The 28000-nt window shown below is 43.6% G+C and overlaps 1 protein-coding gene across 50 annotated transcripts; it reads right to left on the bottom strand.

Annotated features, from left to right (window-relative positions):
• Positions 1 to 40: 40 nt before the first annotated feature.
• On the bottom strand, positions 41 to 26430 carry ZNF667 (zinc finger protein 667). 50 transcript variants are annotated; one of them, XR_014806763.1, is made up of 9 exons: positions 25571 to 25642; positions 21667 to 21750; positions 20859 to 21034; positions 17900 to 17935; positions 15396 to 15487; positions 13785 to 13911; positions 12178 to 12270; positions 11012 to 11902; positions 41 to 2877 (listed from the first exon to the last, which is right to left on the bottom strand). XR_014806763.1 is itself a non-coding variant. In XM_084962206.1 (9 exons), the coding sequence occupies exons 6-9, from the start codon at positions 13862 to 13864 to the stop codon at positions 1298 to 1300; spliced, it is 1869 nt and encodes a 622-aa protein (XP_084818332.1). In that variant the 5' UTR covers positions 13865 to 13911; positions 15396 to 15487; positions 17900 to 17935; positions 20859 to 21037; positions 21667 to 21750; positions 26192 to 26430; the 3' UTR covers positions 41 to 1297. The 50 variants fall into 50 exon arrangements, 42 of the variants coding, with proteins under 42 accessions (XP_084818332.1, XP_084818336.1, XP_084818343.1 ...); XM_084962206.1 differs by lacking the exon at positions 25571 to 25642 and adding an exon at positions 26192 to 26430 and having other exon boundaries at positions 11012 to 11127; positions 20859 to 21037; XM_084962210.1 differs by having other exon boundaries at positions 11012 to 11127; positions 25452 to 25642.
• Positions 26431 to 28000: the final 1570 nt, after the last annotated feature.

Here is a 28000-nt window from a genome sequence, read left to right as displayed (position 1 = left end):
AACAAGAAAACTTACACAGAAGAGTCCAACTTCCTGTAACTCAATTACAAAAGAGAACTCTGACTTTATTTCTTACATATTTTGCACAAACTGGAACGAGGAACTGAAAACGATTATACATATGGTAAAAAACTGACAAGAAAAAAGCCTAGCACACCAAAGCAGGTTTTTTTCTCATGTATGAGTCTTGGGGTTGCCATAACAAAATACCATAGATGGGGTGACTTAAAAGCAATTTCTCACAGTTTTGCAGGCTGAAAGTCTGAGATGAGGAGGCCACAAGGTTGGATACTGGTGAGGGCCTAGTTTCCTGGCTGGTAGATAGCCACCTTCCTGCTGTGTCCTCACATGGCAGAGAGAGAATCAACAAGTTCTCTGATGTCTCTTCCTTTAAAAATATTAATCCTATCATGAGGGCTCCACCCTCATGACCTCATCCAACCCTTATCATCTCTCAAAGGCCTCAAATCCAAATACCATCACATTAGAGCTTAGGGTTTTAAACACACCAATTTTGGAAGGACATATTTGGTCCATGTCGTCCCATTCTCCGCTAATCACTTGTTGCACACCAGTGTTCTTATATGAAAATACCAATGTTTATTCATATAAATATAAATTCATTTCCAAGTAAAACAACAATTTTTCCCTGCTCTGAAGTTCCTCGTTCTTCTTGTTTTTTTCTCCCAATTAGCTTGTCCAGGCTCATTAGATTTTCACACCCTGAAGGTCATATATGTTCATATCCAGAGTATGTTAATGACTCTACTGCTCCACACAACTGAGTCCACACAATCTTTATTCTCATCCACGAGTATCTGTCAGCTCAAAGTAGTACCCTAGTTTGTGGAGGAAATCCATTCTGTGTGGTACTTTTGGTTCTAAGAGACAAACTCAAACTCTTTATGTGATCTTTAATTAGGCTCAAAGCTCCATCCAGAAAAAAACGATTTACAATTCACTTTGTTGTATCTGACCAATGAAATAGTTTAAAATTACACTGGAAATAAAGTGTTGGTGATGTTTATCAAATGAAGAATGCTCTTCATTAAAAATGACTGAGCCAATCATCTGAGCTTGCTACTTTAAAACTAAGACCTATGGTAAAGCCACTGCCTCAGCTGATTCAAATCCTCAGGTTAAAACTATTAATGTCTTTTTTTCTTTGGCTTTCAAACTGGAACACATCATTAAACTGTCCCATTTTTACACAATTTATGTTATGGACAAATGCATTTTTCCATGCTTGTCTCTGCTACTTTGCCAGCATCCCTCTTTGCTTTATTTAAAAATAATTTTATGCCTTTTCTTCAGAATGTGAATTCTGATGTCGAATCAAGGATGAGCTCCGACTATAAGCCTTCCCACATTTACTACATTCATAGGGTTTCTCTGAAGAATGACTTCTCTGATGCCGAATAAGATCTGAGCCACTGCTAAATGCCTTACCACATTCATTACATTCATAGGGTTTCTCTCCAGTATGACTTCTTTCATGTAGAATAAGGGATGTGCGTTGGCTAAAGGCTTTCCCACACGTTTTGCATGTATAAGGTTTCTCTCCAGTGTGAATTCTTTCGTGTTGGGCGAGGTGTGCACTCTGACTGAAGGCCTTCCCACACTGATCACATTCATAGGGTCTATCTTCAGTATGAATTCTCTTATGTCGGGTTAGAGATATTCGGTGACTGAAGGCTTTCCCACATTCTTCACACTGATAGGGTTTTTCTCCAGTATGAATTCTCTGATGTTCAATAAGAAATGACTGGCGGCCAAAAACTTTACTACATTTATTGCATTTGAAAGGTTTCTCTTCAGAATGAATATTCTGATGTATTTTAAGGTTGGCAGTTCCAGAAAACATCTTCCCACATTCCTTACATTCAAACAGTTTCTTTTTCCTTGCGTGAATTTTCTGATGCTGAATAAGGGATGAATGCCGATTGCAGACCTTCTCACATTTACTGCATCTGTACCGTTTCTCTCTATTATGAATTCTTAGATGTAGAATAAGAGTTGAAAGCCGCCTGAAGACCTTCTCACATTTATCACACTTGTAGGCTTTCTTTGATCTGTGAATTCTCTGATGAAGTATAATGGATGAAATCCTACTAAAGGATTTCTTACATTTTCTGCATTTATAAGGATTCCCTAAATGGTGACTTTTCTGCTGCAGACTCATACTTAAGGCCTTCTCATTTTCATGAGTTTTCTCTCCAGTATGAATTCTTTTATGTATAACAAGGACTGATTTCTTCCTGAAGCCTCGACCACATTTATTGCATTTGTGCATTTTCTTCCCATTGTGAATTTTCTTGTGAAGTAAAAAAGATGACATTCGAATGAAGGCTTTCTCACACTTTCTGCACTGGTACACATTTTTGACAAAGTGAATTTTTCGATGTATACTGAGAGGTGGGCATTGACTCAATTCCTTCCCACAGTCAAGGATTTCTTTTTCATCATGACTCTTCCCATGTAGAATAAGGCTCGTTCTTCGAATGAAACTTTCTCCACATTTATCACATTCATAGCTTTTCCTTCCACTGTGAATTTTCTGATGAAGAATGAGAGATGAGATCTGTCTGAAAGCTTTTCTACAATCACTGCATTCATAAGGCTTCTCTCCAGTATGGCAGTTCTGATGAAGTTTAAGAGATAAGCTTTGACTAAAGAATTTCCCACAGTCATTACACTTTAAAGATTTCTTCTTTGAATGAATCTTCTTGGGTTTTATTAGGACTGAATTTTTCTTGCAGCCTCTCTTTCCTGTGGGAACTTTTTGTGGTGCAGAAACTGGTTTCTGAGAGACGCTTTGCCCAGATTTGTTGCACTGATTTGGAGGTAACTTCTTGGTCTCACACTTAGACCCTAAGTCTGAAAGACATCAAGATATTCAATTTGTTTTCCTTTAGTAGAAAAATTAAGCTATGTGCAATCATTATCAATCATAACAACAATGATGACAACCAGAATAATAATTTTTTAGTGTATTATTATAGTTTTAACATGGTAAGGGTTTTACAGAAATATTTAATAACTGCATTTTAGGAAAGCTTGTAATTTGAAATGAATGAAGGTTTTATTTATAGAATAAATGTAAACCATATACATTAAACTCCATAAATTGTTTAATAGAGGAATGTGGTTTTATTATATGAAATGTCCAGAAAAGACAGAAGGCAAATTACAGAGAGTTAGTGGTTACCTAGAGCTGAAGGTGGGAACAAGGATTAACCGTAAATGGGCGTGAGGGATCTTGCTGAGGTAGCAAAAGTGTTCTAGAACTAGTTTGTGGTGATAGTGGTACAATTTGGTAAATCTTCAAAAACTACTGAATATACACTTAAAATGCGTGAATTTTACAATGTGTACTTCAATAAAGTTTTAAATTAAAAAAAAAGTGTTCTTAAAATTAAATTTTAGAAAAACAAAACAACGACAACAAAAAAACTGAGGTTTCTGGCTCTTCTTGTAAAAGTGTGGAAGTCACCATTTTGCCCTAACAAGTAAAAAGCTAAACAAACGGTAAAGCCAACAACTCTTCTTAGATCCATTATAGAGGGGAGAGCTCAGAAAAACCACTTCCTCCAAGGAGAGACAAAGAGAAGAATACAGGGAGTCACAACTTACCAGAGCAGAGACTCACAAGCAAAATCACCATGAGAACCTGTGCTGAAGTAGGAAAACCTGAACTATAATTAATGAATTGTCAGAAGCTCAGTGCCAACAAGCCTAAGAGTTAAAAAAACTCCAGGGGGACCCTGTCATAGGGGGCCCACACAATATTGTGAGATTTACCTTTAGGAGTTTAATCAGATTCTCATCTTAATATAGGAGAAAAATTCTCTCAGGCTGCCAACAGGGGGAGGAGAAAGGATTCATTTTTAAATTTGACCAAGCAGTCTGTTCCTCTTGTAAAGGCCTCCCCTCAAGGGACACTAGCTAACCAAAGCCCACCAGACTCAGGTATTATCAGAGCTTAACTGACATGGGGAAGGAAAATACCCAACTCCAGCTGGCTCTAGCCAGCTTGTCCCACCTAAGAGGTAGGAAAAAACGGAATCACTTGTGATGTTCACAATCCAGAGAAGTAGGCTCACTAAATGATTGAAAACCTAATCATAGGACTAGAGAGTTCTTTCCTCCTAACCTCACCCTCACATTACAGCAGTTCCTTTTAAATGGTACATCAGGGCAGGCTATCAGGAAAAAATTACATCACATATCAGAAGGCAAAAAACACAACCTGAAAAGACAGCAAATATCAAAACCAGATTCAAATACGGCAGAGATGTTTGACTTATTAGGATAAGTTTTAAATTTAAAAATTTTTTTCCTTCTTTTTAGGGCCATATTTGTGGTATATGGAAGTTTCCAGGCTAGACCTTGAAGTGGAGCTGCAGCTGCCAGCCTACACCACAGCTACAGCAACAGCAGATCCAAGCTGCATATGTGACCTACACCGCAGCTTGCAGCAATACCAGATCCTTAACCCATTGAGGTCAGGGATTGAACCCGCATCCTCACAGATGCTACATCAGGTTCTTAACCCATGGAGGCGCAATGGGAACTCCCAAATTTTAAATGAGTATGTTTAATATGCTAAGGACTCTAATGGATGAAATACAATAGCATATTAGAAGAAAAGTGCAATGTAAGCAAAAAGGTGGAAATCATAAGGAAGAACCAATATAAAATGTTAAGAGAGGGGGAGTTCCCATCATGGCGCAGTGGTTAACAAATCCGACTAGGAACCATGAGGTTGCGGGTTCAATCCCTGCCCTTGCTCAGTGGGTTAATGATCCGGCATTGCTGTGAGCTGTGGTGTAGGTTGCAGACGCAGCTTGGATCCCATGTTGCTGTGGCTCTGGCGTAGGCTGGTGGCTACAGCTCCGATTTGACCCCTAGCCTGGGAACCTCCATATGCCGTGGCAGCAGCCCAAGAAATAGCAAAAAAGACAAAAAAAAAAAAAAAAAAAGTTAAGAGAGGGAGTTCCCATTGTGGCACAATGGAAACGAATTGGACTAGTATCCATGAAGATGCAGGTTCAATCCCTGGCCTCACTCAGTGGGGTTGGGATCCATTGTTGCTGTGAGCTGTGGTGCAGGCTGCAGACGCAGCTTGGATCCAACATCCAAGCTGTGGCTGTGGCGTAGGCCTGCAGCTGCAGCTCCAATTCAACCCCTGGCCTGGGAACTCCCATATGCCATAGGTGCGGCCCTAAAAAGCAAAAATAAAAATAAAGATAAAAAAAATGTTAAGAGATCAAAAACACTACCGAAAATGAAGAATGCCCTTGACACACTTTTTGGTAGATTTAACAAAGCTGAGGAAAGATTCCGAAAGCTTAAAAATTTATCAATAAAATCCTCAAAACCTAGAAAGCAAAGAAAACAAAGACTGAAACAGCAGAACAGAACATCCAAAGACACGGACAACTTCAGAAGAAATAACACATGTGTAATGGAAATACCAGGAAGAGAAGAGAAAAAGGAAACATTTGAAATAATGACTGAGAATTTTCACAAATTAATGTCAGGCACCAAATCACAGATCCAAGATGCTCAAAGACCACTGAGCAGGATATACATGTTAGAGAACCTAGTCCTAGACATATCTTTTTTAAACTATAGAAAATCAAAGAAAAAAGTCCTGAAAGAAGCCAGAGGGAAGATCCCACGTGTAAAGGAACAAAGATTTTTTTTAACTTCTCGGAAACCATGCAAGCAACAAGAGAGTGGAATGAAATACTTAGAGTGCTAAGAGGTAAAACTCACTAACCTAGAATTCTATACCCTGTGAAAATTTCCTCCAAAGTAAGCAAATATTATGGGAATTTGTTGCCAGTACACCTGCCTTGCAAGAAATGTTAAAAGAGGTTTTTTGGAGAGGAGGATAATTAAGTCAGAAGCTCGGATCTACATATAGGAAGAACGTTGAAGAAAGAATAAATTGAGGCAAAAAACCAAAAAGAATCCTTTCTTTTCTGCTTTTTAGGGCCGCACTTGCAGCATAAGGAAGTTGCTAGGGCAGGGGTTAAATCAGAGTCACAGCCACAGCAATGCAGGATCTGAGCCGCATCTGAAACCTGTACCACAGCTCACCACAACACTGGATCTCCGACCCACTGAGTGAGGCCAGGGACTGAACCAGCGTCTTTGTAGATGCTAGTCAGATTTTTGCACCACAATGGGAACTCACCTATTATTTTCGTATTCTTTCCCACCCCCCTCTTTTTGGCTGTCCCATGCCATACGGAGTTCCCAGGCTAGGGATCAGGTCTGAGCCACAGTTGCAACCTATGCCACAGCTGCAGCAACACTGGATCCTTTAACCTGCTGTGCAGGGCCAGGGATTGAACATGCATCCTGTGTTGCAGAGATGCTGCTGATCCCATTGCACCACAGCGGGGAATTCCCTATTTTCCTATTCCTAATTGGTCAAATAGATCACAGCTTATTCAAAAATAACAGCAACAATGTATTTGATTATGTGTGCTTATGTATTTATCTTATGTTGTCTATATGTTAATGCATACTTATACATGTAAGTTAAGGAAATTATGGCAATAATACAGGGGACAGGAGGAAGGAGTCATTTTTTTGTTAGAAGGTACTCACACTATCCATGATGTGGTACAGTTTTATTTAAAAGTGGACATGGATTAACTGTAAATGTTTATTGTAGGGAATTCCTGTTGTGGTTCAGCAGGTTAAGAACACAACTCACTAGTATCCAGGAGGATATAGGTTCTATCCTTGCTCTTGCTCAGTGAGTTAAGGATCCGGCGTTGCCACAAGCTGTGGCCTATGTTGCAGATGTGGCCCGGATCTGGCATTGATGTGGCTGTGGTTTAGGCCTGCAGCTGCAGCGCCAATTCAACCCCTAGCCTGGGAACTTCTGTACTTCTATATGCCACAGGTATGCCACTAAAAAGAAAAAAAAAAAAAAATCACAAAAGGCAGGAAAAAAAAAAAAAGAGTAAAAGACAAAAATAGGAATAAAGAATAAAGATAACACATGGAAAACAGTAACAAATACGGTAGATATTAATTCAACTAACTACATCAAAAATCACTTTGGGAGTTCCCGTTGTGGCGCAGTCGTTAACGAATCCGACTAGGAACCATGAGGTTGCGGGTTCGGTCCCTGCCCTTGCTCAGTGGGTTAACGATCCGGCGTTGCCGTGAGCTGTGGTGTAGGTTGCAGACGCGGCTCGGATCCCGCGTTGCTGTGTCTCTGGCGTAGGCTGGCGGCTACAGCTCCGATTCGACCCCTAGCCTGGGAACCTCCACATGCCGCGGGAGCAGCCCTAGAAAAGGCAAAAAGACAAGAAAAAAAAGAAAAAAGAAAAAGGAAAAAAAAAAGAGTGGTATGACACAATGATAAAGCTGTCAACTCTTCAAGAAGACATAACGATTCCCTTTTCTTTCTCATTCATTTTTGGCCACCCTTGTGGCATTCATGAAGGTTCCTAGGCCAGGTATTAAATCTGAGCCAGAGCTAAAGCATAGCTGCAACAATGTCAGATCCTTAACCCACTATGCCAGGCTGGGCATCCAATGGGTGCCTCCACAGAGACAAGCTGGATCATTAACCCACTGTGCCAGAGCAGGAACGTCAAGACTTAGCAATTCTTAATGTGTATGTACTGAACAACAAAGCATCAAACTTCATGAGACAAAAACTGATATAAATGCAAGGAGAAACAGATGAGTCCACTATCATAGCTGGAGACTTCCAACACCCTCTCTCAGAAGTGGACAGAACAAGCAGAGAGAAAATCAGTAAGGACATACGGAACCCAACCACACCATCATCCAAAGGTATATAACTGACACCTACAGATTATTTCATCAAACAGAAGAATTCACATCATCCTCAAGCTCACAAGGAATATTCACCAAGACAGACCATATTCTAGGCCATACAATACACCTAGAACAAATTTAAAAGAACAGAAATCATACAAAGTCTGCTCTCAAACCACAATGAAATTAAAATCACTAACAAAAAGATCATTGGAAAAAATCCCCCAAATACTTGGTGATTAAACCACACACCTCTAAATAACACATGGGTCAAAGAAGACATCTCAAGAGAAATTTTATAATATTTTTAACTAAATGAAAATGAAAACACGCCCTATCAAAATGTGTGAGATGCACTCTAAGTAGTGCTTAGAGGGAAATTTACTGCACTGAATGCATGTATTAGAAAAGAACAAACATCTAAAGTCAGTAATCTAAGTTTCCCCCTTAAGAAACCAGAAAAAGAGGGGCAAATTAAATCCAAAGTAAGTAGAAAAAAAGAAAAAAGAATAAGAACTAGAGCAGATCACTGAACCCAAAAAGAGAAGATCAGTAGAAAAATACAATGAAATCAAAAGCTGGTTCTTTGAAAAATCAATAAAATTGATAAGTCTGTCGCTAGGCTAAAAGAGAGAAGACAAAATTACCACTATCAAAAACCAAAAAAAGGAAATCACTACATAATTCATGGGAATTAAAAGTATAATGAAGGAAAACTGAACTTTTTTTTTTTTTTTTTTTTTGCCTTTTGTCCTTTTAGGGCTGCATCCGAGGCATATGGAGGTTCCCAGGCTAGGGGTCTAATCCGACCTGTTGCTGCCAGCCTACGCCAGAGCCACAGCAATGCCAGATCCGAGCTCCGTCTGCAACCTACACCACAGCTCACGGCAATGCCGGATCCCCAACCTACTGAGAGAGGCCAGGGATCGAATCCGCAACCTCATGATTCCCAGTCAGATTTGTTTCCGCTGCACCAGGATGGGAACTCTGAAAACTGAACAAATTCTATGTCCACAAATCTGATAACCTAGATGATTAAAAGACAATTTGCCAAAACTCACACAAGAAAAAGATGATCTGAAGAAGCATACATCTCTTTTAAAAACAGAACTAGGAGTTCTCTGGTGGTCTAGCAGTTAAAGATCCAGCATGTCACTGCTATGGCTCAGGTCTGATCCCTGGCGTGGGAACTTCCATATGTCATGGACGTGGCCAAAAAAAAATCCTGAATCATAATTAGTAATTTTCCAAAACAGAAAGTTCCAGGCCCATATGCGTTTGCTAGTAGATCCTACCAAACATTTACAGAAGAAATCATTCCAGTTCTCCATAATCTCTTTCAGAGAATACAGGCACAAGGAATAATCACTAACTCACTGTATGAGGCCATCATTACCTTAATACCAAAACCAGACACACCAGAAGAAAACTACAGACTAATATTGATACAACAATCCTATACAAAACACTAGCAAACCAATTTCAACAGCACATTAAAAGGATCATATACATGAGCCAGTGGGATTTATACCTGGAATGCAAGGACAGTTAAATATGGGAAAATCAATGTAACATATAACATTGAACAAATTCAAGGACAAAAACCACATGATTATCTCAAACGATGCAGAAAAAGCTTTTGACAAAATTCAATACTCTTTCGTGATAAAAATATTCAACAAACTAGGAACAGAAGGAACTACCTCAATTCCACACCAAAACCTCTTTGAACAAAGAGTAAACAAACTCAGTACAGTGGCAGGATACAAAAATGAACAGTGCTTCTATACACTAACAATGACTACTCCGTAAAGGAAACTAAGAATCCCATTACAGCATCAAAGAGGATAAAATATTTAGGAATAAGTTTAGCCAAAGAGATGAATGACTTGTACATGCAAAACTACAAACACTGCTAAAAGAAATCAAAGACAGAAATAAATGGAAAGACATCCTGTGCTTGGGGACTGGAAGACTTAATATTGGAAAACTGTCCCTACCACTCAAGGTTGTTTACAGATTCGATGCAATCTCTACCAAAATCCCAAGAGCAGTTTTGGCAGAAATAGAAAACAGTCCTAAAATTCATATGGAATCTCAAGGGACATTAAATAGGCAAAACAATCTTGAAAGAGAGGAACGAAATAGGAGGCCACAAACATCCTGATAATTAAGATGAGGGGTAGTGCAGTTCCTGCAGTGGCACAATGGTATCGGTGGTATCTCTGCAGTGCCAGCATGCAGGTCCGGTCTCCGGCCTGGCATAGTGTGTTCAAGGATCCAGTGTTGCCACATCTGTGCTGTAGGTTGTGACCGCAGCTCGGACTTGATCCCCGGCTTAAGAATTCCATATGCCGCAGGGCAGCCAAAAAAGAAAAATGTAAAAACAGTAATAAAAAAAAAGATGGTGGATAAGGGCACAAAGATAGATACATGGAACAATAAAAGAGAATAGAGAGCCCAGAAACGATTTTCAACGAGGCTGCCAAGAAAGGACAGTTTCTCCACGAATGGTGTTGGGAAAATAAGCTATCTACCTGCAAAATAACTTGGAACTTTATGTGATACCATATACAAAAATTAACTCAAAACTGATTCAAGACCTAAATATAAGACCTAAAATTATTAAACTCCTAGAAGAAAACACAGGGGAAAAGCTTCAGGATGCTGGATTTGGCACTTGATTTCTTCAATATGGCACAAAAAGGACAGGCAACAAAATTTTAAAACTAGACAAATGAGACTACATCGAACTTATCTTCTGCATGTCAAAGAAAACAAGTGAAAAGGCAATGTATGCGTATTGCAAATCATATTATCTGATAAGGATTAATATGCAGAATATATAAAGAACTTCTGTAACGTAAAAACAAAAGACAAATAACCTATTAAAAAATTGGCAAAGGACCTGAATAGACATTTCTACAAAGAAGATAGACAAATGGCCAATAAACACATAAAAAGATACTAAACATCACTAATCATTAGGGAAATGCAAATTGAACCCACAATATCACCTCACGCCATAAGGATGGCCACTATTAAAAAACAGAAAATAAGTGCTAGTGAGGATAAGAAGTTGGAACCCCTGTGTACTGTTGGTAGAAATGAAAAAAGGTGCAGCTGCTATGGAAAATGGTATAGAGGTTCCTTAGAAAATTAAAAACAGAACTACCATATGATCCAGCAATCCTACCTCTTGGTACATATCCAAAGGAATTGAAATCAGGATCTCGAAGAGATATCTGTACTCCCATGTTCACTGCAGCATGATTCACGGTAGCCAAGAGGTGGAAGCAACCCAAATGTCCACTGACAGATGAATGGATAAAGAAAATGTGGTATATACATACAATGGAATATTATGTAGCCTTAAAAAAAGAAGAAAATCCTGTCATATACTACAACATGGGTGAACTTTGCGGATATCATGCTTAGCGAAAAAAGCCAGTCACAAAAGGTCAAATACTGCATTTGAAGTATGAAGTATCCATAGTTGTCAAAATCATACAGGGTAGGGTGGAGGTATTGGAAGAATTAGTACTTTGTGGGTATAGTTTCAGGATTGCAATTGTAAAAACTTCTAGACATCTCTTGCTTGACAATATGAATTCTTAACTGCACATTTAAAAATGATTAAGATGGTAAATATGTTACCTGTTTTGTTTTGTTTTTTTACCACAGTTAAAAAAATAAACTCATAAAACTGTGAAAACAAAAAAATTACAAAAAATAAAAAAAACCTGTTAACTTCAGCAACCAAAGAGGACTCTACTAGAAAAGGGAGCAGGTACTTGAAAAGCAGACAAAATAAAAGTTATGGGAAAATACTTTTAATTTTTTTTAAAGGAACGGAGAAAATGATGCAAGTATGACCATTAGAAATGCTATCATGACAGAAGTCAGAATACACTTTCTCTAAAGGGAAGTATGAAAGCTAAGGCAGGAGACTTGATAGGTGGATGAGGCTATCCAAAGCTGAGCTTCTGAGACCAGAAACTGGAGTTCAAACCCAGCTCTGCTGCCACTTCCTAGCTGGATGATCTTAAGCAAGTCACTGAACCTCTCTGGTCTTCAGCTTCCTCATCTATAAAATAGGGATAAAAATACAGAGTACCTTTCAGGGTTGCTGGGAGGAACCTATACTTAAGAGTGTCAGATACCTAGTAAGGGGCTTATTAATCGTTGGTTATCCTCCCCCTGGGGACTCATACTGAAGACTGGAGTTTTCTGCATGAGCCTGGGGCCTTTGAGGTGGAAAAGAGTGGCTCCCACCTATTATGTCAGAGATGGTGCCCCTCACGATGGAGGGCACCCTCACATGCAATGCCAACTTCTAAGCCTTGGTTTTCCGTCACTCACCCAAGCCCCGGCGTCTTTTCACTGGCTCCACCATCCAGGGCGCTTTCCCCTTTTCCAATAAGGTGATCACATTCGGCCTCCGAAAGGAAAGTCCTGCACGGAGGAAAAACACCAGAACTGAGCAGGAGGTGAGAACCACGGCTGTTAGAGCTGAGCTCTGTATCAACAAAAATGGAGGTTTATCAGCACAAAAGGAGAGCAGAGGATGTGAAGGGCAGGTGGAAAGTAAGTTAGACAAAAGTTCAGGCACTGCCAGCAGAGCTATTCATTTCTAACTCTACAAAGCCAACTATTTTCCCGAAAAATTGAACCAAACTCCTGAGGCTGGTAATTTAGCTATCACCTTTCCGTTCCTAAGATCACTGTTGTCTAGTCTTCTGGAATCCACACCTCTATGCCAGTTGCTCCTGGGCAGCATCCACCAAACAGGGTACTGGTGGCTGCAATTTCTGCTTTTCTCTTTTTCTGTGCTCTGTCAGAACTAGCTTCCTCTCGCCTCTCAGGAGGTTACACCCACTTGGCAGTGCGCCCCTCTCCTTCAGAAGTCTGCTTCCCTTTCTCTAAAACCAGGAAACTTCCCTCCATCCTCCCAGCCCTGGGATGGTGGCTGTGTCCTGCAGTTACCATCTCTGTGTTACCTCAGTGTCCAGTACGCACCTTTTAATAGTACCTGCTAAGTAAATTCTCCTAAAACAACCCAGGTGTCCTCAAAAGAATACATATATAGTTATTACATGGCCAGCATATACCACTCCTAGGTATATACCCAAGAGAAAAGAAAATATGCATCCACACAAAAACTTGTATGCGAACATTCACAGCAGCAGATTCCTAATAGTCACAGAGCAAAGAGCCCAAATGCCCATCGACTGACGAACAGATAAACACAATGTGGAATATTATTTGGCCACGAGGTGCTAATACATGCTAAAATGCTGATCAACCTCAAAAATATTACATTAAGTGAAAGAAGCTGGATACAAAGGACAACACATCAGAGTTCCTGTTGTGGAGCAATGGAAATGAATCTGACTAGTAACCATGAGGATGTGGGTTCAATCCCTGGCCTCACTCAGTGGGTTAAGGATCCAGCGTTGCCGTGAGCTGTGGTGCAGGTCACAGATACAGCTCAGATCCCGTGTTGTTGTGGCTGAGGTGTAGGCTGGCAGCTGCAGCTCCAATTCAACCCCTAGCCTGGGAACTTTCATGTGCCACGGGTGCAGCCCTAAAAAAAAGGACAACGTATTTACGATTCCATTTCCATGGTAGGCCAAGAATAGGCAAATTATAGAGACAGAAAAGGTTGGCCTAATCAAGGGGTATTAGTGGGCAGGGCGAAATAAAAAATGATCACTAAGGGGTATGAGGTTGGTGGTCATGAAAATGTTCTAGAAGTGACTATGGCGATGGATGCGTAACACTGTGAATACACTAAGTGCCGCCGAACTGTAAACTCTGTATGGGTGAACTGTGTAATGTGTGAATTTTATCTCAATAAGGCTACTGTAAAAAGTCCACAAAACTGGAGTGGCTTCTATTTTCCTGACTGGCCTGACTCCTGTCCGCCAATGGGCCCGTTGTGAATTGTGGGAGCAGGAAAGCCTTACCAAGAGACACCAGGTTCTGGTAGTTTTCCAACATGACATCTTCGTATAGGTCTTTCTGAATGGGGCTCAGGCACTCCCATTCCTCCTGGGAGAAATAGATGGCCAAATCCCCAAACGTCACTGGTGCCTGAAACGGAAAGTCACACATCCTTTCACAGGGGCTTGTGCTTCCATGTGGCTGGAGAAAATGGGGGGCTTGCCCAAATCTGGGAGATACATGATGCTGGGACTCTACTAAGGAAACATGTGCGGTTCTGGGGCCAAAGGGGGCAGGGATATTGAATAAAGCATAATGCAATCACTGTTATTAAAAGACTGTATTGTATAAAAAAGCGTATCATCGTGAACTTACTGGGCACTGACAGAGACAAGGAAACTTTCTAAGTCCCCTCCTGTACTGCCTCATGTTTGCCAGTAAACTGGGCACTGACGAGAGGATCACAGCAATGTGCAGATGAGGAAATCAAGGCTCAGAGAGCTGAGGTGGCTTACTGAAGGTCTCACAGCTTGTAAATGAAGCTGGGATTCAATCTGGGCAGAGTGGCTTCTAACGCACATGTGAGTGCATTACACATGGAGAAACTTTATTTGCAGATGTAATCAAGATTCCTAAACAGGTGACTGTAACATAGGCCTGGTGGGCCTGATGTCATCACAGGAGCCCCTAAGAGGCAAGAACTTTCTACCAGCAAAGTAAAAGAGGAGAGCGGAAAGGCAAGTCAGGGAGATCTGAAGCTTAAGTGATATTTAACCCATTATTGCTGGTTTCAAGATGGGATGAAGGGAGCCACATGGGAATCAGGAGAACAAACTAAATTGTGCCAATCGCAAACGAGTTCGAAAAGGACCCTGAGCTTCAGATGAGACCACAGCTGGCTGACACCCTGATTTCACCCTGGTGAACCCAAAGCAGAGGACCCAGCTAAGCCAAGCTGTTCTCAACTCCCACCCGTGAACCATGTGGTAACAAATGCATGCTGTTTTGAATGCCAAGTCTGTGGCAACAGAGAATGAATACACATAACTTGGAGGGCAAAAGTGCTCATTATGAGAAAGAACATTCAAGAGGCTTATTGTAGAAAATCACTTGATCATCTAGAGTGATAAATGTGCTTATTACAGGAAGCTGCATCACTGGCCTGGCTGCAGCTACCTCAACTGGAATACAGGGTTATATGAAGAGTCTCTTCAAGTTAGAGAGACTTCCTCCCGGTACATGTGGGCTGCACAAGTAAAAGCAAAGCAACATTAAGAGGTTAACTCTGGAGCATAACATCCTCTGACCCAGCAGGACCACCTGGACACTCATGTCCACCTTGAGAAATCACGGTGGCCCCGGTCTTCTCTCTGGGGAGGGCGTTTCTCCCAAAACAGGCAGAGAGACCCTGGAGATGCTGAATGAGTAGGTGAATGGTCATGTGTACACTGAGAAAAAAGGAGAGGGGGGGTCACTGGAACCCTTCTCTTCCTCCCGCCCTCCGTGGTGAAGGAAGGAAAAACTGGGACCAGGTCCTGGTTGGGTCTCTATGGGGCAGGATATTCCCATGGAAGGAAAGCAAATGGTTTCTTACAAGATGGAACACTCCTGAAGAAAGAGCCATTGTTGCTTACCTTGGACTTGGATTTCCCACGTGCAGCAGGCATCCTTTCCTCCCCCTTGAGGGTTCAAATCTGGAGAGGGGCAGAGTGCTGAGAAGAAGGGGCTAGGAAAAACAAAAGTCATGAGGCTTACTGGACGTCTGGGGGGGGTCTCTAGGATAAGAATTCCAGGGCCCCGCACCATGGTCACACATACATGCACAGACATGCACACAGAGGGGTAGATGTTAGAACATCTTCTGAAGCATTCCCACCGCTTCTCAGAATCAGGGAGGTGCCACAGCACCTAAGAACTGTTCCTAAGATCATAGGAGGCTCTGGATTAGGAGGCAAATGAGACGTGCAAACACCTCTCCTTCCATTTGACAAGTGTTCCCTGAATGCCTACCAGGTGCCAGGCAGTGTCCCAGGTGAGAGTTAGGGCACAGAGGTACTGATTCTCAAGTGCCTTACATTCCAGAAGGGAAGATGAGTCCATATGGAACACAGCGTTAGCTGAGATCATTGCTATGAAGAAAAAAAGGACCAAAGCAGGGGATGGAGTGATGCTGTAGTAGGGAAAGGCCTCTCAGAGGAGGAATCACTGAGCCAAGGTGTGAATGTGGTCTAAGCATGGGCCATCTGGGCACTGGAAGACAGGTATTCTGGGTAAAGGTACCACAGGCGCAAGGGCGCTGCGTCAGGCTCACGCTTGGCGTGTGGCAGGAAGCTAAGAAGGTAGTGTGTGGAGGCAGCGTGAGCGAGGTGTGGAGTAGTGGGCTTCTTAAGACTGAGGTCAGGAGGGACCAGATCATAAAGGGGTGATAAACAGTTTGGAATTGATCCTGACTGAGTCTGATAAGGCATCACGGGAGTGGGGGTGCTGAGCTAGAGTGATGTGAATGATGTGACATTTAACAAAATTTGGGGGGGTGGATATGTGTCAAACTGGGTGTGTGCTAGTTGTGGGGAAAGGGGAAGCTAGAGCTGAAGGGGGGATTCATCAGGTAGCTGTGTGGAAATCTGGAAGGGAAACCTCAGTGGTATGCATCAGGTTAGAAGGAGAGGAAGGGAGGAGATGTCAAGTTTATGTAACTTCAATTCATTTACTATTAAAACTGTAATAAAATGATAAGTATTAAAAGTGCTGAATTAGGAGTTCTCCTGTGGGGCAGCAGATTAAGGATCCAGCATTGTCCCCACAGCAGCTTGGGTCAAGGCTGTAGTGTGTGTGTTCAATTCCTGGCCCAGGAACTTCCACATGCTGCAGATGCAGCCTAATAATAATAATAATAATAATAATGAGTTCCCGTCATGGCACAGTGGAAATGAATCTGACTAGGAACCATGAGGTGGCGGGTTCGATCCCTGACCTCGGTCAGCAGATTAAGGATCTGGCAGCCTGTGGTATAGGTTGCAGATGCAGTTCGGATCCTGTGTTGCTGTGGTATAGGCCAGCAGCTGTAGTTCTGATTCAACCCCTAGCCTGGGAACCTCCATATGCCATGGGTGTGGCCCCAAAAAGCAAAAAAATAAAATAATATAAAATAAAATAAAATCACTGAATTAAAATTTATTATTAATCTTGCTGTGCAGCCCAGGGAACTCTATCCAATCTCTTGAAGTAGAACATGATGGAAGATAGTATGAGAAAAAGAATGCATATATATGTATGACTGGGGAACACAGCTCTACAGCAGAAAAGTTGACAGAACACTGTAAATCAACTATAATAAAAAATTAAATTATTATAAATCTAAAATTAAAAACCAATCCTCAATTCAGTTACTATAAAGTTTTAAGGATGTTTGGCACTTACATCAATGGAAAGATCATCCAGACAGAAAATCAATAAGGAAACGCAGGGCTTAAGTTATACATTAGGGAGTTCCCCATCGGGGCCCAGGAGTTAATGAACTCAACTAGTATCCATGAAGACTCGGGTTCAATCCCTGGTCTCGCTCAGTGGGTTAAAGATCTGGCATTGCTGTGAGCTGTGGTGAGGTCAGAGAACGGCTCAGATCTCACATTGCTGTGGCTGCGGCATAGGCCAGTGGCTATAGCTCTGATTTGACCCCTAGCTTGAGAACCTCCATATGCCTCTGGTGCAGCCCTAAGGAAAAAAAGAAAATTACATACTAGAACAGAGGGACTTAACTGATATTTATAGAACATTCCATCTGAAAGCAGCAGAATATACACTCTTCTCAAGTGCACGTGGAACATTCTCCAGGATAGATCACATCCTGGGCCACAAATCAAGACTCAGTAAATTCAGGAAAAGTGACATTATATGAAGCATCTTTTCCAACCACAATGCTATGAGATTAGAAATCAATTACAAGAAAAGAACTATAAAAAACACAAACATGTGGAGACTAAAAAATGTTACTAAACAACCAATGTATCCCTAAAGAAACCAAAAAGGAAATCAAAAAATACCTAGAGACAAATGACAACAAAAACATGGTGATCCAAAACTATGAGGCATAGCAAAAATAGTTCTCAGAAGGAAGTCTGTAGCAATACAATCTTACCTCAGCAAACAGAACGCAAACAACTCAACCTTACGCCTAAAGCAAAAAAGAGAAAGAACAAAACTCAAAGTTAGCAGAAGGAAAGAAATCAAAGATCAGAACAGAAATAAATGAAATAGAGATGAAGAAAGTAATAGAAAGAATCAATGAAACTAAAATCTGGTTCTTAGAAAAGAGAAACAGAATTGATAAACCTTTAGCCAGACTTGGCAAGAAAAAAAGGCAGAGGAGCTCAAATCAATAATATTAAAAATGAAAAAGGAGACGTTACAACTGATACCACGGAATTAAAAAGGCTCTTAAGAGACTGCTGCAAATAACTATATGCCAATAAAAAGGACAACCTAGAAGAAACCGGAGAAATTCTCAGAAAGGTGCCATCTTCCAAGACAGAACCAAGAAGAAACAGAAAATATGAATAGACCAATCACAAATACCGAAACTGAACAGTGATTAAAAAACTTCTAACAAACAAAAGTCCAGGACAAGACAGCTTCACAGGTGAACTCTCTCAAACATTTAGAGAAGCATTAACACCTACCCTTCTGAAACTATTCCAATCATTGCAGAGGAAAAAACACTTCCAAGCTCATTCTATGACACCATCATTACACTGATACCAAAACCAAACAGTGCCACAAAAAAGAAAATTACAGGCCAATATCACTGATAAACACAGATGCAAAAATCCTCAACAAAATACTAGCAAATGAAATCCAACGGCATATTAAAAAGGTGATACATGCTAAAATGATCAAAGTGGCATTTATCTCAGGGATGCAAGGATGTTTCAACATCCACAAATCAGTGTGATGCACATTTACAACTTGAATAAAAATCATATGATCATCTCCATAGATTCAGAGAAAGCTTTTGACAAAATTGAACACCCATTTATGATAAAAATTCTCCAAAAATTGGTCATAAAAGGAACCTGCCTCACCATAAAAAAGGCCATGTATGACAAACCCACAGCTTACATCATAATCAGAGGTGAAAAGCTGAAAGCATTTCCTCCAAGATCAGGAACAAGTCAAGGATGTCCACTTTCACCACTTTTTTTTTTTTTTTTTTTGTCTTTTCAGGGCCGTACCTGCGGCATATATAAGTTCCCAGGCTAGGGGTCAAACAGGAGCTATAGCTGCCAGCCAAAGCCACGGTACAGCAATGCTAGATCTGAGCAGCGTCTGCGACCTACACCATAGCTCACCGTATTGCCAGATCCCCAACCCACTGAGCAAGGCCAGGGATCAACCCCACATCCTCATGGATACTAGTCGGTTCATTTCCACTGGGCCACAATGGTAACTCCCACTCTCACCAATTTCGTTCGACATAGTTTGAAGTCTTCCATTGTTCAAACTGGGCATACAACTGGAAAAGGCAAAAATCTAATATGAAGAGATGCATGCACACCCCCCACCAATGTTCACAGCAGCATTATTGACAACAGCCAAAGAATGGAAGTAACCGAAATGTCAACTGAGGAGGAACAGATAAAGAAGATGCGGTACCTATATGCAATGGAATGTTACTCGGCCATAAAAGGAATGAAATGCTGCCATTTGCAGCAACATGGATGGACCTCAAGATTGTCATGCTAAGTGAAGTAAATCACACAAATATCAAATGAAATCACTTATATGTGGAATCCTCAAAAAATGATACAAATGAACTTACTGATAAAACTGAAAGAATTACTGATATAGAAAAGAAAGTTACGGTTACCAAAGGGAATACAGTAGGGGAGGGATAAATGGGGAATTTGGGATTAACAGATACACACTACTACATTTAGAATAAACAAGGACTTACTGTATAGTACAGGGGACTAATTTAATATCTTATACTAACATAATCAGAAAGCATCTCAAAGATATACATATATATGCATAACTGAATCACTATGCTGCATATGTGAAACGCTGTAAATCAATTACAGTTTAAGTATTAAAAAAAGATAGTATCATGGTAGCTATATTTGTCATTGTTGTCATTAGCGTGGCTAGGGCTCTGAGTCTAGAAGAGAGGCAGAATTACCTTTCTTCTGTTCAGGTGCTCTGGGGAAGCACTGGGGTTGTGCGTGTTAGATGTGCTCAACCCCGGATGACAACACTGCTTCCCAGTTAATAGTAAGTATGAGAACGAGAGCTGGGTTAGATACTCATAATGCACTTTTCCTTTTGAGTATGAAAGAGAGAAGAAGTCCTACTGTTGTCCCAGAGCTTTAAGTGATGAAGCTCGGGTTTGAGCCCCTGGCCACAAGCAGCACAATCTGCCCTCTTGGTGCAAGACCGAGGTCTAGAGAGGAAATCGTCCTCTCTGGCAGGGTGTGGGAGGCATCAGTGTGGCTCCACGGTTCTGAGATGTTCACCTTTGTTATACTGGAGTGCCACAGGACTTAGGGAGATTTGGAGCAGACCATGTCAAGCTTGAGAAGTTGCAGCTCAGTGAAACACCAAGTGGCCTGACCTTCAATTCACTGACTGTGCTAAGCAAGGCTTCCCCTATAGAAAAATGGTGACAAAAACATCCTAGATGCCTAAACTCTCCCTGTATTCAATCCTGGGACAGTGGAATGCTGGATAATTTGTAGCATCTGCCAATTTCCATGGTGTAAATACTCCCACCAGGGCCCACTGTAAGCTATCAAACTGATGTCACTGAGCATGGAGCTGGGAGAAGTGTGCACAACGGGTTTATGTGAGCCAGGGCAAACCAGCTCCAACAATCCACTGCCACACGGCCTCTGAGAATTTTTGACTAATGTCCCTGAACAGTAGAGGAGGGTTAATGCCTGGCTTTATGAACTGGGACAACAGCCCAAAGCAGCTGCCCAACCACACACAACTCTTGAAATCTTCTGTTTTGTTCGGAAACATCCATAAAACTTTTGCATCCTACATTACAATAAATTTGAGTTTGTGTAAGTGTAAAAATCAGGTTTTAAATCATTTACCAGATAAGTACATTGCTTGGCGCTTCCCTTCTGATTCCTCAAGTAAAATGGATTGCTCCAGGAAGTGGCATCACGTCCATCCTGTGGTTTCCCATAGCTGTTTGTGTCTGTTACACACACTCCAAATTAAGCAGCACAATCCTGTCCACAAAATAATTCTTTCCAAGAACTCAGCACTGCTGGGGAGCAAAGAACAGCAATTTGATATTAGATAATTCTGGATTCTAAGCTTGCTTCTGCCAATTACTGGCTATATAAGAGCTACGCAAAGCCTATTCACTCATCTGTACAATGTGGTAAACAAAACCTGCCTCACTCTTAGCTGTTAAAAGTTTACCTGAGATATATTCGGCAACAGGCATATGACTATTTCCTGCCTTCCTTTTCCTTTATACACCAAGCATCATCGAGGAAGCCTGATACTAAGGGATGCAGTAAGAACTCTCAGTGCCGCTGGATAGAAACTGGCAATCTGTCAACATCTTTTAAGACTGAAGGTGCACATGCCCTTAAACCCAGTCATCTCATTTCTGGTATCTGTTTTCAGACATCCTTGCAGGTGTGTAAAATGACAAGGGCTGTAAGAAGCAGCAGCACAGTCCTTCAGCGAAGGTCATCTGTCTGGAGCTAGGCTACCTGGGTTCAGCTCCCAACTTTGCCGGCCCCTACCTGTGTGACCTTGGACTTGCTCCCTGTCCTCTCTGGGCCTCAGCTTCTTCAACAGTCAAAGGAGGTAAACACAATGCTGACTCCACTGGGCTGTTGTGAAAATTAAATTAATTTTAATTTTAACATGCAACACACTTACAGTCGTGCTGGTACTAAGCAAATGTTAGTTTCTTGCCGCCTGCAGTCCTTCACAGGTGGGCCTGATCAGGAGGTCTCCTGTGAGCTAAAGGAAAGTATTTTTAGTTTAATGCTCCTTACCTGGGAGGCAGGGTTCTGAGAGATGGGCTATTAGGTATAATTTAGGCTTAGAGAAACGTCCCTTTGGTGATTAACTTGTAAGAGAATACAAAGGTTCTTCCCTATTACAATTACTACTTCTACCTAGAGAATGGAAACAACTGCCTATCAATAAGAAAATGAGTGAATGCTACATGCACAAATGGGACACCATGTAGCCCTTAAAGGGAACAAGGCGGCACAACATCAGTGCCTCTTTATTGAGGGCAATTTTGCCCCAAAGAGGACACTTATAATGTCTGGGCCATGTGTGGTTGTCCTAACTTGGGGAGGGGTGCTCCTGGCATCTAATGGGTGAAGGCCACGGATGCTGTTAAACATACTACAATGCACGGGACAGTGCCCAGAGCAAAGAATGAGCAATCTGGCCCAAAATGTCAACTGTGCCAAGGTTTAGAAATCTGCTCTACATGTATTGTGTGAAATGATCTTCAAGACATGGTGTAATGGAGTTCCCGTTGCGGTGCAGCAGAAATGAATCTGACTAGGAACTACGAAGTTGCAGGTTTGATCCCATGCCCTGCTCAGTGGGTTAAGGATCCAGCGTTGCCGTAAGCTGTGGTGCAGGTCACAGATGCAGCTCGTATCTGGCGTTGCTATGGCTGTGATGCAGGCAAGCAGCTACAGCTCCAATTTGACCTCTAGACTAGGAACCTCCATATGCCGTGGGTGCAGCCCTAAAAAGCAAAAAAATTAAATTAAAATAAAGATATGGGAGTTCCCGTCATGGCGCAGCAGAAACGCATCTGACTAGGAACCATAAGGTTGAGGGTTCAATCCCTGGGCTCACTCAGTGGGTTAAAGATCTGGCGTTGCCATGAGCTGTGGTGTAGGCTGGCAGTTGTAGCTCCAATTAGACCCCTAGCCTGGGAACCTCCACATGCCACGGGTGTGGCCCTAAAAAGACAAAAAGGCAAAATAAATAAAGATATGGTGTAATGAGGAGAAAAAAAGATACAGAGAAAAAAATGCTTAGAAAAAAAACAAAACACATGATACGAATATATGAGTTTCAAAAGTTACAGACAAGTTCTGGAAGGGAAATAATGAAATTGGTAGCAGTGATTGTTCCTGAAGAAGTGAACTGGGTCACTAGGCTTGGAAACTCAAAACTCACTTTTCCCTATCTATGCTGTGGCATTTGGTATCATGCATACATAATTACCTCTTCAAAACAACACAAATAAAATAAAGAAGCTGGATCCCACACTACCTCAGCTCAGGGCTATAAACCTGGCCTGTCTTCCATGTCCCAGACCCTATGGTGGGAAAGGGCTTTACAGTTTAGCACAAAGTTAAATTCTTGCTCCTAAGGTGAGGATGGTTAGAACCTGGATGAGAACAGGCTTCAAAGAGTCACTAGACCACGGTCATGGTGGGCACAGAAACCCTGTGATCTTGGGGGGGGTTCTCCTGGGTATTGAGTTGGGGGGTGGTTCCTGACATACCTGAAAGCCAGCCAATAATGCACCCACACAGTTACACTGCTTCTGTTCAGCCAGTTTTTGCTGTACACCTAATATTTTAAGACCATGCCTACCTAGAACCTGCCAGTTCTAGAGGCCAGGGATATAGGAAGCTACTTTCTCCAAAGACTCAAACCCATCTATAATAGAAAACACAGGCTTTGCATCTGAATGTCAGCCCTGCCATTTCTTTGCTATGCCATGGGAACAGATCCTCACTTGTAGGATAGAGCTAGGAGTGTCCCTATTGCAGGGAAATGCAGCTGTTGGGACTGCTTTGATAAGATATTAAAAGCAGTGGTCACTGGTATCCTCCTCTTCCCTCCCCTCCATTAAATTAATTTCATTCTGAGAAGCCCTGAGGAGCCCACACTCTCACAGGTGTAGCTCTCAACCTTGTTTGCACATGAGAATCTCCTAGGAAGTTTTTTAATAAATACTGATGGCTGGGCCCCATGCCAGAACAATTCAGTCAGAATCTCTGGGGACTGAGACCAGGCTTTTTTTTTTTTTTTTTAATCTTTTCAGAGTTCTAAACTATGTGAGACCATAGTTTAGAACTACTGCCCTAGTCTCTGAGCATCAGCGGTGGATTGGAGATCTGACCTCTCCCTGTTGAAGCCCATACCTCACCGTTGGGGAGGAGAAAAATCTTTGATAAGCTCAAAGCCAAACTCTCATTAGATTCCCTGACCAAAGGATTCCAAGGAGTCATTGAAGGTGGACATTCCTGGCTTGGGAGCTGACTGACTTGCCCATGGCTGGAGGAAAGCTGGTTTAGACAGACACAAAGATGTCACCAGACCCCTGTGTTATCATGAAATACCCCTTCTCTGTCCCTGACACTTCCCAGCTTGGGTCTTGAACCCATGGGTGCCCTTGTGATATCGCCATCCAGGAAAACCCTCTGTCCCTGACTTCCTAGGACGTTGACTAGAAAATTCCAAACCTAAGACTGACTCAGACTTTAGGGTTATTTCATCTCTTGACTGAAACCTTTTCTTTAGGGCTCCACTTTTTACTTTTATTCCTGTGGATTTTATTCTCTGGTGTGGAATCCTTGCAGTTATTTTGTTAATAATAAAGCAATTATCATTTATATACTGCTTGTATCTGGCGCTCTTCCTCTCAACACTCCCCACAAGCCTAAGACTGGTACTATTATTATCCTCATTTTGCAGGTGAAAAGAGGGGCAGCAATTTAAGTGACCTCTCCCAACGTCACTAGTAAGTGATGGAACCAGAAGTCCCAGAATCCCACAGGTTGCACAAATTAGGAAGCGGACACACACCCATATGCAGCCAAAGACTTAAGAGACCAGGGCCGACTCCGCCCTCCCTTCAAATGCACGCAGAAATAGCCAACTAGGAGCAGCTGGGCTGCCAGGGGCATCGCTCATCAGCTAGATGAGATCAGATCCTCAGTCTCTGGAGGCGGACCCCCCAATCGCAAAAGCTCAGAGATGCACATTCCCCCAGCATTCACCCCGGCGCTCCCACCCCCGCACCAGAACAAGGAAACACGACCACCAGCACGACGAACACACAGCACCTAGACGAGGCCTGGAGAGTGTCAAGCTCTGCCCTGGGTGCTTAACCCACGTTACGCAATTTAATCTTTCCAACATCGAGGCTGGTGCTGTTCTCATCCTATTTTACCGAGAGAGAGAGCCTCTCAGGATCGCAAGCATAATCCCTTTCCTGGAGCTGGTACACCTGTAGAGCCGCTCAGAATCCTCTCCAAGGGGACCTCCCCCCCGCCTTCCACGGTTAGGAGGAGAGACCTCGGGACAGCACAGTCACACGCTGCCACACACTCACAACCGCCCACTCGCAGTCGTACAGCACCTGGTCAAATTACGCAGCCACTGCAGCTGCGAGGCAAGACCACCTACGTCACTCTCTCCCCCTCACACACACACGCACGAACGCGCCCCAATAACACAAATTCAGAGCCACACTCACGCACCCACTCCCAGCCCCCAGCGCTTCTTCCCCCGCCCCACAGGCGCAGTCCCTTGTTCCTCACGCACCACAGACCTCGCGGTGGAAAGGTACGCGGTCCCGAGGCCCGCTCCCGTCACCACACGGGCCGGCTCCGTCACACACACACACACACAAAACGCGGAGACGCCGCCGCACGGTGCAGTCAGTCACTCACCTCACACCCTCAACACACAACCAGACGCAGCCCCACAGGCGGTCACGGGCGGAAAACGCCAGGCAGCTGCGGGCGCGGAGTCTCACCACCTCACACCCACACCCCACACCCACACTCACCCTTTCCCCGTCCTCCCGCGTCGTGTCCTCGCGGCACCCACCCGCTCAGCTCCGCGCGTCCCCCGCGCCTGCGCACTCGCCTCCGCGAGCCGGGAGTCGCGCTGGCTGGCCCCGCCCCCTCGCGCGCGGGACACGTCGGCGGGCCAAGGCCCCGCCCCTAAGGCGTCCCCGAGAGGGCGAGGCCCCGCCTCTAAACAAAGCCACGCGGCGCGCAGGCGCTCGCTCGCTTCTCCGGGGACCTTTCCACGGTCACGGGCCTGAGGCCCCACCCCTCTACACGCAACGGTGTACGCAGGCACGCTCATCCAGTCAGAGCCGCTCTTGGGGCGCCGCCGCACGCGCGCCGGCCCGAAGCCCCTTCCCTGCACCAAGTCACGCAGCTCTCCGGCCCTGCTATTCTGCTTGGGGCTGTCTGGGGGCCCCACCTGTAACTGTGCTTGTGAAATCACGTAGAAGTATGAAGCTGCTGGGGCCCTTCCTTGATCCCTTCAGCTAAACCCAGCTCCCCCAGCTCGCCGCCCTCGGCATTCAACACCTACACGTCTCCGTCCGGGAGCGTTTCTCCCCAAAACCCCTCCCCTTTTGTGCCCGGAGCTCAGAGGGATCTGGAGCAGGGCTCACCCGCGGGTGGTAATGCGCGCGCTCGTGCGTGTGCACTGCGAGTTCAGGCTGCAATTCCCAGAAGCCTCCGGGACGTGGCGCGGTTCTGGACCGCCGCGCCTGGATCGTGAAGTTGAGGCGTCCTGGCCCGCGCTGGCTCTGATTTGTCCCGTCTGGAGGAGAACTGACCGCGGAAAAAGGCAGAGGGATGTTCCCCTAGGCTAGGAGTGAGATTTCGCTTGCGCGTTCACTGAACGAACAGCCCCAGAATCCTTTGCGCGGCGCCTTTCTGGGCCCCAGACTACATCCCCCAGGAGCCTCTGCGGCTCGTTTCCGCCCCGGGCGAGGACGCGGGCGCCCTCCTGTGGCCGCTTAGGTGACCGCGAGTCTGTGGGAGGAGCCCGGAGGTGAGAGGCAGCCTCTATCCCCTGGGCTTTCGGGTTCTGGGTTGTGATTTTGCGTTTGTGTTTGTGAGGCTCAGGTTTTGTTATTGTGTATGTGTGTGAGCATGAATCATTGTTCGAGAACGTGTGTGTGTTGGAAACCAAAGACAGTGAATGTGGGTAGAAGTTACTGTTTCTGGAATTGTATGTTCGTATTTGTATGTGTGTGACCCGGTTTTTGTGGTTGTGTACCCTTGTATTTTGCGTGTGTGTGAGAAACCTAGCTTTTGTGGTTGGTACGTATGTGTGGAAACTTACTTTGAATGCGTGTGCTCACGCACCTTGATGTACTTTGCGCGGTGGCAGAGCTGAGCACTTGCAACAGAATTGGCTCACGGAGCTTAAAATACTGACTATAGATTCCACTTGCGTGTGTGTGTGTGTGTGTGTGTGTTGGAGACCAAAGATAATGAAGGCGTGTAGAGTAGCTACCGTTAGTGTAAATGTGTACTTGTATGTGTGTGGCTCAGTTTTTGCGGCTGTGCTTGCATTTGGAAAACCATCTGTGTGTGTGTATGTGAGTGCATGTGGAGAGACCCAGTTTTTGCGTTTTTATAGGTGCGTGTGAGTATATGTAATTCTTATTACACTTCCAGTGTGATGCTGCTATTTCAGTCCCCCCTCCCCACCATCAAGAAGTTTTCTGGTAGCAGCTGGGTGTCCTACAATTCAACAGAATTCTAACACTAGCTGGCAAGAGCATCAGAACCCTTAGGTTAAGGCCTGGGTCCCCAAGACTGCCCCCAACCCCCACATCAGAGGCCAGTCCCAAGTCTAGATATCACCTGTGCTTCTGACTGACCCCTCTAGGCCCAAGGACTCTTCTCTGGGTTTCATTAATTTGCTAGAGTGGCTCACAGAACTCAGAGAAATGTTTTACTCACTAGATCACCACTGGCTTTTTATAAAAGGATGTAACTCAGGAACTGCCAGATGGAAGAAGAGGACAAGCCACTTGGGAAGAGACGTGGAGCGTCCATGCTTGCCACTCTTGCTTCACCAACCGGGAAGCTCTCCCAACTCCATCTTTGGAGTTTTTAATGGAGGCTTCATTACTTTGGTCTGATTGCTTAAACCGATGGCTTTTTAGTGATGGAACTCAGTTTCCAGCCCCTCTTCCCTCCCTGGAGCTCTGGGGATGGGACCGAGGCTTCAGTTTTCTAATCCTTTGGTTCGTTCCCTTGGCAACCAGTTCCGAGCCCATTCATCTCACTAACATAACAAAAGGCACTTTGGCAGGACTCCTCAGGAGGGAAATTCCAAGGGATTGTGGGGCTCTGTGCCTGGAAATGACAAAGCACACGTACATATTTCTTCTTACAAATCACAATATCGTATGTGGTGGGGGATGGGGGCGGGATCCAGGGCTGCCTGCTTTGCCCACTTC

The sequence above is a fragment of the Sus scrofa genome, chromosome 6 (genome assembly GCF_054392235.1).
Source record: "Sus scrofa isolate SSC_HxYL_T2T_F1_AM1 chromosome 6, Sscrofa_HxYL_maternal_Yorkshire_Landrace_v2.0, whole genome shotgun sequence".
Classification (NCBI taxonomy): domain Eukaryota; kingdom Metazoa; phylum Chordata; class Mammalia; order Artiodactyla; family Suidae; genus Sus; species Sus scrofa.
The sequence above is the reverse complement of the archived record's forward strand: the minus strand, read 5'-3'. Positions and strand labels throughout refer to the sequence as shown.